General features: G+C 39.8%; 1 protein-coding gene across 5 annotated transcripts in view; it reads left to right on the top strand.

The window, feature by feature from the left end:
- The window catches only part of elp3 (elongator acetyltransferase complex subunit 3), a 147,886-nt gene extending 135,345 nt beyond the window's left edge, over positions 1-12,541 (top strand). For 3 of the 5 annotated variants that reach the window (XM_069885914.1, XM_069885911.1, XM_069885913.1), the window contains one exon: positions 11,476-12,541. In XM_069885914.1, the coding sequence (XP_069742015.1) occupies positions 11,476-11,552 (77 nt within the window). In that variant the 3' untranslated portion in view covers positions 11,553-12,541. The remainder of the gene's footprint in view (positions 1-11,475) is intronic. The other 2 variants (XR_011340272.1, XM_069885912.1) reach the window with 2 other exon arrangements.
- Positions 12,542-16,202: the final 3,661 nt, after the last annotated feature.

The following is a 16,202-nucleotide window of genomic DNA, read 5'->3' as shown; positions in this document are numbered from 1 at the left end:
AGAGGTTTTAAAAGATGGCACTAAAGGGAGGAGCTTTTTTTCCCAGGCTTCATTGTTTATGTCACCGTCAGAGCTTGGGATGTGTGTGTTTCTTGAAAGGGAAATGTTTCCTAAAAGGGGTATTATCTAAAAAAATTGGAAAGATGGTATGGATAAAACACTAAAGTTTATTGGTCTCAATATCAATAGGGCGGTGAAGAGAAAAAGGGTCTTGGCATACCTAAAGAAATTAAAAGCAGATATAATCTTTCTGCAGGAAATACATCTTACCAAATTGGAACATTTTAAATTAAATAAAAGGATGAATAGGACAAATAATATTGTCTTCCTTTGGTTCAAAGGCAAGAAGGGATATCAATTCTAATTGATAAAAGTATACCAGTATTAACAGAAGATGCATCGATTGACCAAGCTGGAAGGTATGTAATGGCACATTGTAAGATTTGTGGAGAAGCATGGACATTTATGAATATTTATGCCCCAAATTATGATGATGAAGCCTTTATGAAGGACATCTTAAAAACAGCAGAGAGAAGACAAAATATATTGGAGGATATTTTAATTTTTGCTTGGACAAAATACTAGCTAAATCTGCAAGAATAATAAAAAATGCAAGAAAAAACTTAAGAATTCAGGAAGACTAAAACACTCTGAAAGCAGCAAAAAACATAATTTTGATTATGAAGGATTTAAACCTTGTTGATATATGGAAGCAATTAAATTCCAGAGAGAGACTACTCCTTTTACTCAGGGTGATTGATTTACATACAAGGATTGATTTATTTTTAATGTCTGCCCAGTTAAAAAGCAGAGTGATAAAAACAGAATACTTAGCAAGGCTTCTATCAGACCACTCACCACTAACATTAACTATTGCAATAATGGAAAAGCTAGAAAATGTATACAGATGGCATCTCAATTCCACACTACTTAAAAGAACAGACCTGCGAATTTATAAAGAGACAGAAATATTTTGTGAAACAAACCAGCCATCTACTAATAATAGTTTTTTTTGTTATACGGGACACACTCAAACCATATTTGAGGGGACAAAGTATATCCTGTACAAAAAATATTAAGAGATAGTATATGGCAGAAGTAAATCATTTTGAGAAAGAGATTATAGAATTAGAAAAAAAAATCAAAGAACAGGACTACAAGAAGAATATACACTACTGGAGAATTAAAAATCTCAGATGATATAATACAAAGATAAAGAACTGAAAAAATTATATTACAAACTCAACAACAATACTATGAGTTGGGTGAACGGGCACAAAGTTTTATCTTGGCAAATTAAAGCAGAGGAGTCATCATGAATGATAAATGCTATAAAAACAGAGACAGATATTCTAATATTGAAACAAAAGGAAATCAATTACATCTTTAGACAATATTGCACAAAACTATACAAATCAGAATTACGAGGCGATGAGAATGAAGGAAAAATTTTTGTTGAATATTGAACTTCCAAAACTAGAAGAGATTCCCTTTACGAGAGAAGAAATTGAAAAAACCGTTCATCGTGGGAAGGATGGCTTCCTGTCTGAGTTTTACAGACATTTCAAAGAATTATTAATGCCTCTGCTAATTGATGTTCTGGATCAAGCAGCAGAAACACAGACCTTTCTGGAATCATTCTCAACCGCGATTATTACAGTATTACCAAATAAATAGGGACCCATTTAAAAACTTTGTCATATAGAACAATCTCTCTTTTATAAGATACTAGCACAAGCGTCAACTAATAGAACAGAACAACATCTACCAAAATTTATACATACAGATCAGGTAGGATTATTTAAAGGAAGACATTCCTCAAAGAGTCTAGAAAGATTATTTAATATAACACAAATGGCAAAATTCAAATGGAATCCCAAGTATTACAGTCTCTCTGGAAGTGGAAAAAGCAATTGACTGTTTGGAATGGTCCTTTTTATTTAAACACTGGAAATTTTTGATATCGGCAGAATATTTATAAACTGGATAAAAACTTCATATAAACCACAAGCCAAAATTATAACCAATAATTAGAGGCATTCCCCTTGAGTAGATCGAGTTAACAGAAATGCCCATCTCCAGTGCTTTTTATTTTAGCAATTGAACTGCTGGTGGAGATAATAAGAAGGGATCTGGATATAAATGGCTTCAAAGTTGGACAAGAAAAGACAAAATGAGTCTATTGCCAATCAGACCAGGCTAAATCTTTGGAAAAATTACAAGGAACATGAGAAAAATATGGAAGAATATCTGGTTATAAAATAAATATGGACAAAAGTGAGATAATGCCATTGACACATTTTGAATATGAAAGATACCAAAAAGGAAGTAAATTTAAATGGAAGATGGATGGAATAAAATATCTTGGAATAGCAACTGATAACAATTTACAAAATCTGTACAAACTAAATTATGTTCCTTTTTTGGGAAAGATAGAAGACAAATGGCAGAAATGGAGAGACTTACTGATTACTCTAGTGGGGAGAGATAATTGTGTCAAAATGAAGGTAATGTTATGACTGAAGAACAGGTATATGATCATTTATCCGGAACCCTTGGGGGACAGTGTGTTCCGGATTTTGGAAAGCTCATCCGAATTGTGGTGCTGTATCCACCCCCACCCCCTTCCAGTCGCCGGTCCCCCAACCGCCGATCACCCAGCAGTCTCCCCCGGCCACCTGGCAGACTCTCTCGGCCACCTCCCCGACCGCTGGTCCCCACTTGCCGGATTTTGGAACTTTCTGAATTTTAGATGTCCGGATAAAGGATCGTGTACCTGTATCTGTTTCAAACACTGCCTATTCCATTACCTAAAAATTTCTTTAAATTATTGAACAACCATAATAGACAGTTTTTATGGAATAATAAGGTACCAAGAGTCACACTAGAAAAACTGAGATGGGACTAAGGGCTGGGAGGATTTTAAAAAATACTACCTTGCTGCACAGGCTAGATTTCTCGCAGCCTTCTTTGTGGAAGACAGCCCTCCATCTTGGATTCAGGTGGGAATGCACTCAATGGGAGAGAGGGAAGCAAAGGATTTTTATCTAAAAATGGAGTGTCAAATCTCTGGGGGAAAAAAAAGACAGATAATCCCATTTTAATAGATATGATTAGAACATGGCAAGAAATTAATGAATATATAAGAAAAAAAGTAGGGATATCAGTAAAAGAATCATTGTATTAAAAAAATGTGTTATTGCCTATCATAGGCAATAGAATATTAAATTTGTGGTAGAAACAGTAATCGCTCGGTTTGTCTGAGTGCTCTAAGTTGTGGCTGGGCCGCAGCTACTACTGGGGGGCCCGGCGTGGGGGATGAACCAGCGGCGCCGATGGTGTAGATTGGGTGCACATGCATCGAGCTCTGTTGAGGGGTGTGGAAAAGTCTGTCTGCTTCCTTGGCTACAAGCTGTGGGGCACTGAAATCTACATTGGATATTGCCAAGCAAATGTGCACCGATAGCTTGGAGTTTGTGTGTCCATCTGCTAAGGCAACCATTTTGTGCATGAGCTCAGAGGGGTTCCTATCACCCTTGTCTTGCATATTTAGGATGCAGACGGCGCACTTGTTTCGGCTGAGTTCCAGGGAATTGAGGAGGAAACACCAGAATTGTGTGTACTTGCACTCCATAGGAGGATTTTTCTTGAAAGAGCTTATTTTTGCTGCAGTAGCGGTGTCCAGGGCTCTGAGACAATGCCTCTGATCTGGAACTATGACTTGGCCAGTTGTAACCAATTCTTGGGCTGATTTGCCAAAAAGGGGGGCAAATGTATGTCCACAGCATTGGTCACAGCTGCTGTGACTGTAGCAGTAGTAGCATCCTGCATTTTGTCGCGTTTGAAGTGGGTTCCAAAAGACATTGGAACCGTCAGGATCACCACAGTAGTGTCTGCTAACGGCAGTGCTACCAAAATGAGAGACGTCCACACAGCACGAGATGAACCAGTGACAACTTTATTTTGAATTCCTCGTCCTGCTCGAGGAGACCACCCACTTCCTGGGAAGGGAGCACTGGCCTTAAGAAGTGACTGCAGTGCGTCACGATGTGACTGCCGTCCAGCGGTGTACTACATGGAAGCAGCACTGTCCCATGGGCAACACGTGTCACCAACCACGAGCTTCTCCTCGGAAGGGAAAGGGGGCCCACGCCATCTTGTGTTGGACAACTGGGGCGGCAATTCGGCCCGACTAACCGCGTGGTTGCTTGGCCCGTTACAATTTCTGATTTTTCTGAAATTATCAATTATCAAAAAAAATTTTTTGAGCCGAACAGACATCATTTCCGGGTCCAAAAAATTTTGGATAACTGAGGATTTCAGATAATCCAATTTTGGATAATCGGAGTTGTGCTGTATCTTAGTTTATATCTCAGCTATAGTTACTGCATCTGCACACATGCATTGGAAGTCTAAAGCTGCTTTTAGCAGATTGAACGGTATCTGGAAGGTTCTCCATTTCTTTCCCCGTTACTGCCTGTCAACTGGAAACAATTTGCATAATGATTCAGTGTATGACGATATGCTCCGTAACACTTGGGTTAAGATGGTCCTTGTGACTAAGAGAACTGTTTGTGTAATTACAAGATAAGGGCTGACAGCTGTTACAACTGTAATGATTAATGATCCTGTGATATCGATCTCCCTGCTTGATTCTTCATTGCCTTAACCTCTACTAAAGTTTCTCCACATGGTAAGAAAACTTATTCAGTGCAGAATTCATAGAGCTTTGGATGTTAACTGAACCAGTGTTACTTGTCAGCAACAAAATTATTTAACTTGTTCTAACTAATTATTTTCTTGGTTTTAATTTTACTCTCGATTTAATGCTCTGTGGCATTTTTGCTCTTGTGCCTGGATATTGCTTTGTCAGAGCAAATCAATGACATTCTGATCATTTTCCATAGTTCTCTCAAGTTACCTTTCATTCATTAATACCCAAAAGAGAACTAGCTGCATGACCAATGCACACCAAAATACTTCTTAAAATGTTTTGGCTAACACCTCAAATCTGTCACTTCTGTTTACATTGTCCCCCAGTCTTGATATAGATCACAACAGCACAGAAAGAGGCCCTCCCAGTCCATGCCGAGCTATTATTCTGCCAAGTTCCACTGATCAGCACCCAGTCCATATCCCTCCATACCCCTCCCATCCTTGTACCTGTCCAGATTATTTTTTATTTCAAAATTGAGCTTGCATTCAGCTGGCAGCTTGTTCCATGCTCCCACCACTTCCGGCATGAAGAAGTTTCCCCTAATGTTTCCTTTAAACTTTTTTCCTTTCACCCTTAACCCATGTCCTCCAGTTTTTATTTTGCCGAACCTCAGTGGAAAAAAACTTATTTGCATTCATTCTGTCTACACCTCTATCAAATTTCCACTCATTCTTCTAACTCGAGGGAATAAAGTCCCAACCTGACTAACTCTTTCCCTGCAACTCAGTTCTTCAAATCCTGGCATCATCCTTGTAAATTTCCTCTGCACTCTTTCAAATTTATTGATGTTTTTCCTGAACTTCAATGACCAAAACTGCACACAATACTCTAGATTTGGTCTTATACAACTTTACTATAACGTCCCAACTATTATACTCAATACTTTGATTTATGAATGCCACTATACCAAAAACTCTTTTTATGACCATATCCATCTGTGATGCCACTTTTAGGGAATTATGTGTTTGTTTTCCCATATCCCTCTGTTCTACCACAACCCTCAGTGCCCTACCAATTACTATGTCCTACCTTTGTTTGTCCTTCCAAAGTGCAAAGCCTTGTACTTGTTTGCATTAAATTCCATCTGGCATTTTGCAGCCTATTTTTCTGGCTGGTCCAGATCCTCTGCAAACTTTAAAAGACTTCCTTTCTGTCCACCACACTTCCAATCTTAGTGTCATATGCAAATTTGTTGATCCAGTTTACCACATTATCATCCAGATCATTGATATAGACGACAAACAACAATGGTCCCAGCACCAATCCTTCAGGCACACCAGTGTCACAGGCCTCCAGACAGGCAATCATTCACTACCTCTCTGCTTTTCCCGTAAAGCCAATGTTTAATCCAGTTTACTTCTTTAACATGAACACTGAGCTTCCTGACTAACCTCCCATATGGGACCTTGTCAAAGGCCTTACTAAAGCCCATATAGACTATATCCATGGCCTTTCCTTCATCAGCTTTCTTGGTAAATACCTCGAAAAATACAATGTTTGGATTAACATGACCTACCAGTCACAAAGCCAAGTTCACTATCCCTGATCAGACCCAGTCTATCCAAATACATGTATATCCCATCCCTAACACTTTTCAGTAATTTACTTACTACTGATTACCTTTAATTTCCCAGATTATTTTTAAAGCCTTGTTTAAACAACAGAACATGAGCAACCCTCCAGTCTTCTAGCACCACACCCGTGCCTGACGTTGACTATATCTGCCAGGGTCCAATGCAATTTCGGCACTAGCCTTCTTCAAGGTCTAAGGGAATACCTTGTCCACCCCTGGGATTTATCCACTCTTATTTGCCTTAAGACTGTAAGCACTTCCTCTTTAATCTGTGTTGGTCCCACGACGTCACTGCTTGTTTGCCTCACTTCCGTGGACTATCACTTTGCTGAGTAAATTCAGATGCAAAAAAAATTCAAGATCTCCCCCATCTCCTTTGGCTCGATACGTAACTGATCACTGATTTTCAAAGGGACCAATTTTGTACCTTACTGTCCTTATTTTTTTTAATATACCCGTAGAAGCCCTTGGGATTCTTCCTCATCTTGTCTGCCAAAACAACCCCATGTTTTAGTCTTCCTGAATTCTTGTTTTTTCTTGCATTTTTTATACTCCTCAAGTATCTCATTTGCTCCTTGTTGCCTATACCTGCTTCTTAACCAAGCCCCCACTATCCCTCAAACCAAGGTTTTCTATGCCTCTTAACTTTGCCTTTAATCACCCCCAAGACCACTATCAGTGAGGATTGGTAACGACCATTCCTTCACAATCTCCATCAGTACCACAGTACCACAGGGCTGCATTCTTCGTGCCCTGCTCTACTTACTTTTCACTTATGACGATGCAGCTCGGTGCAACAATAATACCAATTACAAATTTGTTGACAATACCACAATAGTGGGTTGTATAAAAGGGAGAGACGAGTCAGCATACAGGAGGGAGATTAAAAATTTGGCTGAATGGTGTACAAACAACAACCTTGGACTCAATGTCACCAAAACCAAGGAGCTGATCATGGACTTCAGGAGGGGAAAACCAAGGAGGTGATCATTGGGGGATTAGAGGTGGAGAGTTTGAACAAATTTAAATTCCTGAGAGACACTATAACAGAGGACCTTTCTGGACCCAACACACAAATGTCATGAAGAAAGCACATCAGCACTTCTACTTTCTCAGGAGTTTGCGGAGTTTTGGTATGACATTGAATACCTTGCCAAACTTCTGTAAATGTGTAGTGGAAAGTGGCTGTATCATAGGCTGGTATGAGGACACCAGTAATTCTGAACAGAAAGCCCTGCAGAAGGTAGTGGACGTAGCCCTGTACATTACAGGCAAAACTCACCCCACCATCAAGAACATCTACCAGGAACCGTTGGGAGAAAGTAACAATTATCAAGAATCCACACCACGCAGGACCTGCTCTGTTCTCACCGCAGCCATCAAGGAAATAAGTATGGGTGTCATAAAACTCATCCCACCAGGTTCAGGAACAGATGCTATTCCTCCACCATCAGACTCATCAACAAACTCAGATTCATGCAAGGACCCTTACTTTGCACATTATTTATTATTGAATAGTTATTTTCTGTATTGCAGTTTGTTTACATTTCACTTTGTTTTAATGTGCTCTAACCCATCCATTCCTTTTCTGAGTTCCACTATTCTCTGAGAGGTTTCTTAATTTCCTGTTGTATTTCCTCATGACAGTCTTGCATTATATTTTTCTTGAATGTGGAGACTTAAAATTTTTATTTTTTTAAATTTAGACATACAGCATGGTAACAGACCATTTTGGCCCATGAGCCCATGCCACTCAATTACACCCAATTAACCTACAATCCCCAGTACATTCGAACAGTGGGAGGAAACCGGAGCATCTAGGGAAAAGCTATGCAGACATGGGGAGAATGTACCAACTCCTTACAGACAGCACGGGACTCGAACCCCAGTGTTGAACTAACCATGCCACCCCAGTATCTACTATATCTGTACCTACAATTGTGTGTCTACCTTTCTCTAAATTCCATCAAACCTTGATTAGCCCACAAATCGGCAGATGTTGGAATGTGGAGCACAAAACAAACTACTGGAGGAACTTAACAGGTCTGGCAGCATCTGTGGAAGGAAAGAGACTTAATATTTTGGTTCAAAGCCTGGCATGAATCCTGATGCCTCAATCAGAAACGTTGACTGTGTCTTTCTTTCCGCAGAGGCTGCCAGACCAGTGGAGCCTGCTCCTGATCAGTGTTCCTCTAGCAGGTTTTTTCAATATAATCAACCTTTTTTTTGTTTCTTTTCCTCATGAAATAACCCCAGTATTTGCTTAAATTTTATAAAGTAACTTAGTTAACAGTGATCAGTATGTGCTCATATCCTGGGATTCATATCTTCTAAGTAACCAGTGACCTCTATTCTGCCAAAAAAAATGTACCTTGCATGACCAGTGCTCAACTGCCAATTTGTAAATTTAATCGGTATCCTCACGACATTGTCATCCTACCCTGCACTGATCATTACCACACCTTTCCAACTTTGACATCATCTACAAATTTTGAAATTGTGTTTATGATTTGAGTGACCATCCATAAACCTTCGTGCAAGTTATTCACTCCAGCTGGCAATCCATTCCCAACTCCACATCCTCTGAGCTATTACTCTTCTATGGGGTGCAAAATGTTTTTGAAAATTTTTCTGAATTACCATTGTATATTCTGTTGTCTCAAATTTAGTGTTGGTTGGGTAAGATCTTTTGTTTTGAAAGATATGCTAACTCTTCTTTGTAGCCTTGTTAAGATATTTTCTTGTTCAGCTGAGATTCTATCATCTACCACCAGCATTGCACTATTAGGTTCATTATTCCCTGGAGAAGGTAAATTCTCTTTTCCTAATAGGAATTTGTTGTTAACTCTTTAGCAATTCTCACCCTAACCCTTTCTGAGGACAACCAGGCAGGGGCATATCCCTGGCACCTTATCCTTTAATGTACACAACTAAAACTGTGTTGATGAGAACTTGTGCATGTTTGAATGAAAAAGGAAAACTTTAATCTCCGGAGCTGAGATGCAGCAACATTGGCCAGTACACCTCCTCGTCATCCTGAGGGAGAGGAATTTCAGGTGCCAGTCCAGATTAGCATCTTGTGCCATACCCGAAGGGTATGATTATTACTACCATTTGGGTTGGTAACCAAAGAAAAGTCACGCACCAGTGACAGACATCCCACTGGCCATTCATTTCAGTTCTATGTTACACTCCCATATTCACATGTCTGTCCATGGCCTCATGTATTATCCCACCAAAACCACCTGTAAATTGGAGGACAACACCTGATTTTCCATCTGGACACTGTAACCAGATGGCATTGATGTTGACCTCTCTGGTCTCTGCTAACCTGCTCCCTCGATTCCTATCCTCCTGTCAACCCTCCGCCCCTTTCTCTATTCACCAAGCTATTCCTCCTCCCCTTGCTTGCTACTGTGCCCCCCCTCCCTTCTCCACCTATTACTTCCTTGCCTTTGCGACCACACCTCCCCCTTTACCCTTTTATTCGGACGTCTGCCGACATGTTTCCATACCTTGATGAAGGGATCAAGCCCGAAACGTCGGTTATGTATTTTTATCTTTGACCTGGTGAGTTTCTCCAGCATTGTGTTTTTACTACAAAGAGTTTGATCCATACTGCTTACCCCTTAACAGTAAATCACAGGAGCCAGGGAGTCTGAGAAACACAAAGAAATTAAATTCCAAAGGAAAGAGAAGGAGTCTCTTCAGCCCATGTTGGCTGTTCTACCAATTCCATTACACCTGATGAACACCTCATCAAATTTTGGATAAATGAGAAAACTGCAGATTTTACCTACTACTTCAACTTCTGATCCCTTTGGCTGGCAAGAAAAAAAACCCAAAATTCTATTGGTTCTTACATTCACATCTTTTGGGGCAGAGAATCTGACCCAAACAAACTCCTGAGCTGATATAGCCTAAACTTAATTGGAACCATTTCTTGTCACCGGTGACGAGTAAAAATGATCTTCAGCCCAAATTCAGCCAAGAGATCAAAATGAAAGGGCAGTTTTGCAGAAAACAATTGAAGCTAGAATAGAATGGGTTTGTGAGGTCAGGAACTGATGATCACGGTCCATTTTGAATCCTGAAAGGCACCTCCATTCAGTTGGATTAATGTGCTGCCTCTGTTAGAGACTGAATTTCCTGTTTTTACTGGGGTGTGAGATGATTGCGTCATTCCGGTAGTGTTAATATCCTCTGGTAAGGAAGATTAACTGCGCCTCTTGCTTTTTTAATGGTTTATGATGAAACATTAGATGTCTGTTATTACCAACATTTTATTTTCCCCTAATGCTCTGATAGTTTCACTCACCCATCCTTCCCAAATCAGTACTGTGCCATCATTCAACATCCTCTCTATACTGAGAGGTACCTGTCATTGGGATCCACTGTAATGCTAGGATTAGAGCCTGCCTTGGTCATTGGGTAGTACCAGTCTGTTGTCGTAGTAGCAAGAATCTCCGATTAACCATACAAACAGGGCATTCAGCCACTAGAGCTTGCATTGTCATTAACATAATGGATTACCTATAATAATATCTCCATTTATTTGCCTGTCCTCCATATGCTTTGATCCTTGTGTCCAAAAATCTGAGCCTTGAAAGTTCCTATTATCTTCACTTGCCCTAGAAATCCCTTGTACCATGTTAACTCGGTGGTTAGCCCAGAGGTCTGTACCAGGTGTCAGTACATCTGAAACATTATTTCTTCTCTTGTACTCCAGCTCAAGATTCTATTTGCTTTTCTGAACACTAGCTTTTAAAGGTCTCTACACTCAAGCACAGGCATTTGTTTGTTGCCAGTGATTCCCAATGCTGTATCTAACCACACGTGTGGACTTCTGTATGAGTTTTACTTTTTGACAGTACCTCATGGCAAGCTGCACCAAGAGCTGGATTCATCATTGAGGCTCGTGAGTCAACCTTTACACAACCAAATAATTGCTGCAGCGCGTAGAATCTGTTGCTCTCTTCAGCTAGGTGAGGAAATAATTTGGTGAAAACTTTCCAACCATAGCATTTTGTTTTGTTGAGGCCATCATCTACTGCCTCCCTGCTAGGGTACGGCAAACAGTCATTTCACCAGAATGCGTGCAGGCCTCTTTCCAGCCAATGTTGGTGCGAACAGGTGGACGTCTTTCTCATGACTATTTACTGATGGAATTTCCTTTCTGTTTCAGGGGTTGGTACAAGGAACTACTATAGGAAGATTGGTTACGAATTGGAAGGCCCCTACATGGTCAAGCATCTGAACTGAGAGCCTTTTCCCTGGAATTGATGAATAAGTGGTGTGCAAAAACCCTGGAAAGCTGTGCTCCTTTCAGAGAAAACATCCTTTATCACACAAGGTTTTACTGCCCAAATTGAGCCTCTGATCCAATTGCTCATGGTCTATGGATAAACAGATTTTGTACTTCCTCAGACACAGCATAATGCATCTTAGTTGGAGATATACACTGATTTTTGATCAAACATGCATGATCACAAGGGCCAAAAGGAAGTTGCATCTCTGGTTCAATCTTTTGTTCATCTCCATTAACAATACCCTGTTGTCAAAAGAAGTATTTGAATCATCCCAAGGCAGATGGTGGGAGTAGGGCAGGTGGGAGAATGAGGGAAGCACTTCCATCCTTATTCCTCCCACGAGCAATGCATTTCCAGATATGGATCATTGATTTAGACATACAGCACAGTTACAGGCTCTTCCGGCCCACAAGCCTAGGCTGCCCGATTACATTTTGAATGGTGGGAGGAAACCCATGCAGACATGGAGAGGGTACAAACTACTGATTCAAATCCCGGTTGCTGACGTTGTAAATGCATTGCAATATCTTTTTATTCATCTGTGGTCCTTTAACCAGATTCTTTTTATTGTCTGCAGTTCCTCTGATCCTCTGTCTCACCATGCACAGGAGGATTGTTACAGATGGGTGTTTACATCAGCTCCAGAGTAAAGAGGAAAATAGTTGATCTGTTCAATAAAACTGCCTCAGTATCTGTTGGTGGATGATCTAGTCCTACCCATCCCACAATTCAGTGTCACTTATCCCAGCACAGCAAGTTCTGGGAGAAAAGTACTATGAAATGGTGGTAGGCACTGCTTGTACTGGAAACTCACATTTGTAATAAATGTTACAAGGTATTGATCATGTTTTTAAAAATGGGAAAATTTGTAATTGCATCTGTAAACTCAGTAAATGAACTGCACACAAACATTTTTAATAAACATTTTCTCAGTAATGTTAATTTTGATTTGAATTAATTTAATCCTGCAATCCAGTTTTCAGAGACACCTGACTTGTACAGACAAGAGTTCATCTTTCCAGGATGTTCCTTTAAAATTTGTTAGGTTTCTGCCTTTATTTATTCATTTTTCTTTTGAGCCTGTTCCCCCAGCTTGCCGTCTGTTATATTTCACTAAAACTGCCCCAGATGGCCATGATAAATATGTCTTTTATTCAATATCACTATGTGCATTTTCTTCCAGCAAGGCAATCTGTCCAAAACGTCATGCACTCAACCGTTTTATTGTAGAATAACTACACCACAGGGAAGCTCATTTATCACATTAATTCACTCACTGGAAAACAAAGGGACAGAACAGGGCCCTGCAAGTGATATGCCAAGTTTCTAGTAATCATGTTCAGGAGGGTGTAAGATCACATCCACATCAGCAACTCTCCACCAGATACAGTATCCCCTGAGCTGCACTCTTAACATGGAATTAGTCAACCTCCCTATCCGAACACTTTCCCCCCACAGTTGCTTTCAAGGACTCTGCATTTCACCAAAATTACACTGGAAAATTATGCACTTGTTTTAAATTTCAACAGATGAAATGAATGGTTGATGGCAAATTTGAACATTGACCTTTTCCTGGTTTAGGAAATAGTCGTTCAAAATTAAAGAACCCAGAAAGTAGGTATAAAAGGGAGGGGTAAGTGAACAATGAGTGCAGATTGGACTCTTATCTTTTTGCTATGCTCTATTAAGAGCCAATATTGGTCCTGATCATACTTCCAAATTTCATTATAGGTGATATCCTTGCAAGTTTCTCTGTCAATCATTGTATTGCCTTTTGACATTCTTTGCATCTTACCCAACTGATTTTTGCTTCTTGTACTATCCCTTACCTCTTTGCTTGGCAATTGATTTTGAATTCAAACTCCTGCCTTTTAGGGGTGGAGGGTATAACTGTGTTTCTTAAGGCGCAGAATATTTACAAAACAACAAGAAGCTGGAGGGGCTCAATGTCAGGCAGCATCCATAGAGAATGCGTGAAACAGGAGCAAGAGTAGGTCATCAGTCCCATCGAGATGCTTTCCTAATCAAAGAGACAGAGGCTGTGCACTCAGCTCTATTTATCTGCCTGTTCCCCATACCCTTAATTCTCCTATTATTTACTTAATATTAGATTTGCTATACTTTTGAAGATATGCTTATTTAATTTTTTTTTTAAGTGATTTAAAAGTTTCTGACTTGGCCATTTGGGATAAAGAATCGATGGGAAGAGGAGAAACTGTTTGGCTCTCTAATGTCTGCTCGCAGATTTGTGAATCTCTCCCATCCAACCTTACATTTAAATTGATATTTTAGTCATGATTACATATTCAGGTTGTTTCTTTAAACTCTCCTGGGTTCGTTCTGGGACGTGCTGTTTGAGAAATTGATTAATTTAATGGCAAGAAATTCTCAATAGATCTGGTAGCCATGAGGAGGAGAGAGAAACAGGGTTGATGTTTCAGGTCTAGGACTCTTCGTTGGAAGCAGAAATACCTGAAAATGGGTGTTTCAAAGAGGGAATGTTTGTGATAGGTGCAGGCCAAACTTGTTAAAGGTAACCACTTTCCAAAAATTGTCAGATAAGCACATTGAAACACATATGCAGCCACATGAATGGAATAGTTAACTGAAATTGTTCAATTTAATATTAAATTCTGACAGCTGCAATGTGCTCAGATGAAAGATGTGGTGGAATTGCTCAAGCTTTTGTTATCTTTGGGTCAAGGTGGGAGGCTGAAGACAGGTCCGAGTGGGACAGAGAGCTTGAAGTGAGAGGTGGCTGAAGCCTCAGGATCACTCAATCTAGGATTGATTCCCCCAGTGGAGACCATTTTGTGAGTACCAAATGCAGAATACTAAATTGGACAAACTGGAAGTAAATTGTTGCTTTGCCCAGAAGGACAATTTGGTTGCAGGGCGAGGCCATCCTGAGGATCAAGACAGACGCAGGTTGGAAGAGCACTCCATGAAGGTTGATTAAAAGACCAATTTAAAGTTGCCAAAATAAAAATTTCTTATGTTAAAAACACAAGCTTTATGGGTAAGAAGAACAAGACCAGAACAATAAAACTGAAGAAGCCGAAAAGTGGCCGAGATCCTCGACTGCAAGTCCACAAGGCTTGGTGGAGAAGGTACAGCCACAATGTCAACACAAACCAAGGAAGTGGGGGATCGACCAAGGATTTTCAAAAAAGTGTTGGAATCAATGGAGATTCTGAGTGGAAGATTCTCCAAGAAGGAAAATGTACTAAAGGAGGTGGCAGAAAAAAAAAAGTGCTGATGACATGAACAATTGGGTGGGTCAGGTTGCAAATGACCCGAAATTGCTCAAGTACATCAAAGAAACTTGGAGGAAGATACAAAGAAGTGAAAAGCAGATAAACAACTGCTGTCGGATAAAATTGGCCACATGGAAAATTTCTGCAGGAGAAATAATGTCCGAAGGAATCGAGGGGAATGACCCGGTGAAATTCTTTGAAGATTGAATCCCACAAGCATTGGGAGTGGGAATAATTATTTACAAAAAGAGTTCATTGGACCCCCAGCCCAGGAGAATGGATGACCAAAGACCACGATCAGTCCTGGTAAAGTTTTTAAGTAACCGGGATCGAGAGGAAACTTTGAGAGAAGCAATGGAGAATGCCAGGGTAAAAGGTGTCCCAGTGGAGAAGGAAAGTGGAAAGGTACGATTCTTTCAGGTCCCAAGTGCTACTTCGGTAAAACAAGGAAAAGAATTTGACGATGTATAAAGACAATCAAGAACACAGAAAATAAAATACACGATGCTGTACCCAGCGATGCTCAGGATCGACGTAGCAGAGGGGACCTGAAGATTTTGTAAAACTGTAAAAGAAGAACAATTCTACAAAATCATCAAGAATAAAGATATAATGATCTGTAAATGATTTGAAAAAAAATCAAAAGTGAAATGATAGTTATATTTTTGAAATGTCTTTTTATCAGTTATTTAAAGTAAAATTGAAAAGTATACCGAGAGCCCAATAGAGAGCAAATGTTTGGTGGAGTAGTTGCAGGGTGGAAGTTCTGACTTAAGGGGTTAATAGCGCTGGAGAGGGAGAATTCTTTCAAAATGGCGCCAAAACTAAGGGGAAGGGTTCTTCCTCGGACAGTACCAAGGGCTTTTTTTGCGGGCTTCCGTGGTTTCTTGATTACATCACTGTTAGATCAGGAGCAATGTATATGTTTGTTAACAAGGAAATATCACTATTGTATAAATAAGAAAAAGGGTCAAAAAAATAAAGCTAACTATGTATAAATTTGAATAGAATGCTAAAAGTTTCATCATTAATTGGATAAATGAACCCATAAAAAGGAAGAGAGTTTAGGCACAAAAAAAATTAAAGGCGGATATAGTTTTTCTACAGGAAACACACCTTACAAAATCAGAACATAACAAGTTAAAAAGGGATTGGGTGGGACAAGTCATATCCTTCTCTTTTAATTCCAAAATGAGGGGGGTTAGCAATTTTAATAAATAAAAATATACCAGTGTTGATGAAAAGCACATCCATTGACCCAGCAGGAAGATTTGTAATGGCAGAATCTTGGACGCTCATGAACATATATGCTCCAAATTTCGATGATGAATCCTTTATACAAAAGG

The sequence above is a fragment of the Narcine bancroftii genome, chromosome 6 (genome assembly GCF_036971445.1).
Source record: "Narcine bancroftii isolate sNarBan1 chromosome 6, sNarBan1.hap1, whole genome shotgun sequence".
NCBI lineage: Eukaryota > Metazoa > Chordata > Chondrichthyes > Torpediniformes > Narcinidae > Narcine > Narcine bancroftii.
Note: the sequence above shows the minus strand (reverse complement) of the source record. Positions and strands in the feature narration are given on the sequence as shown.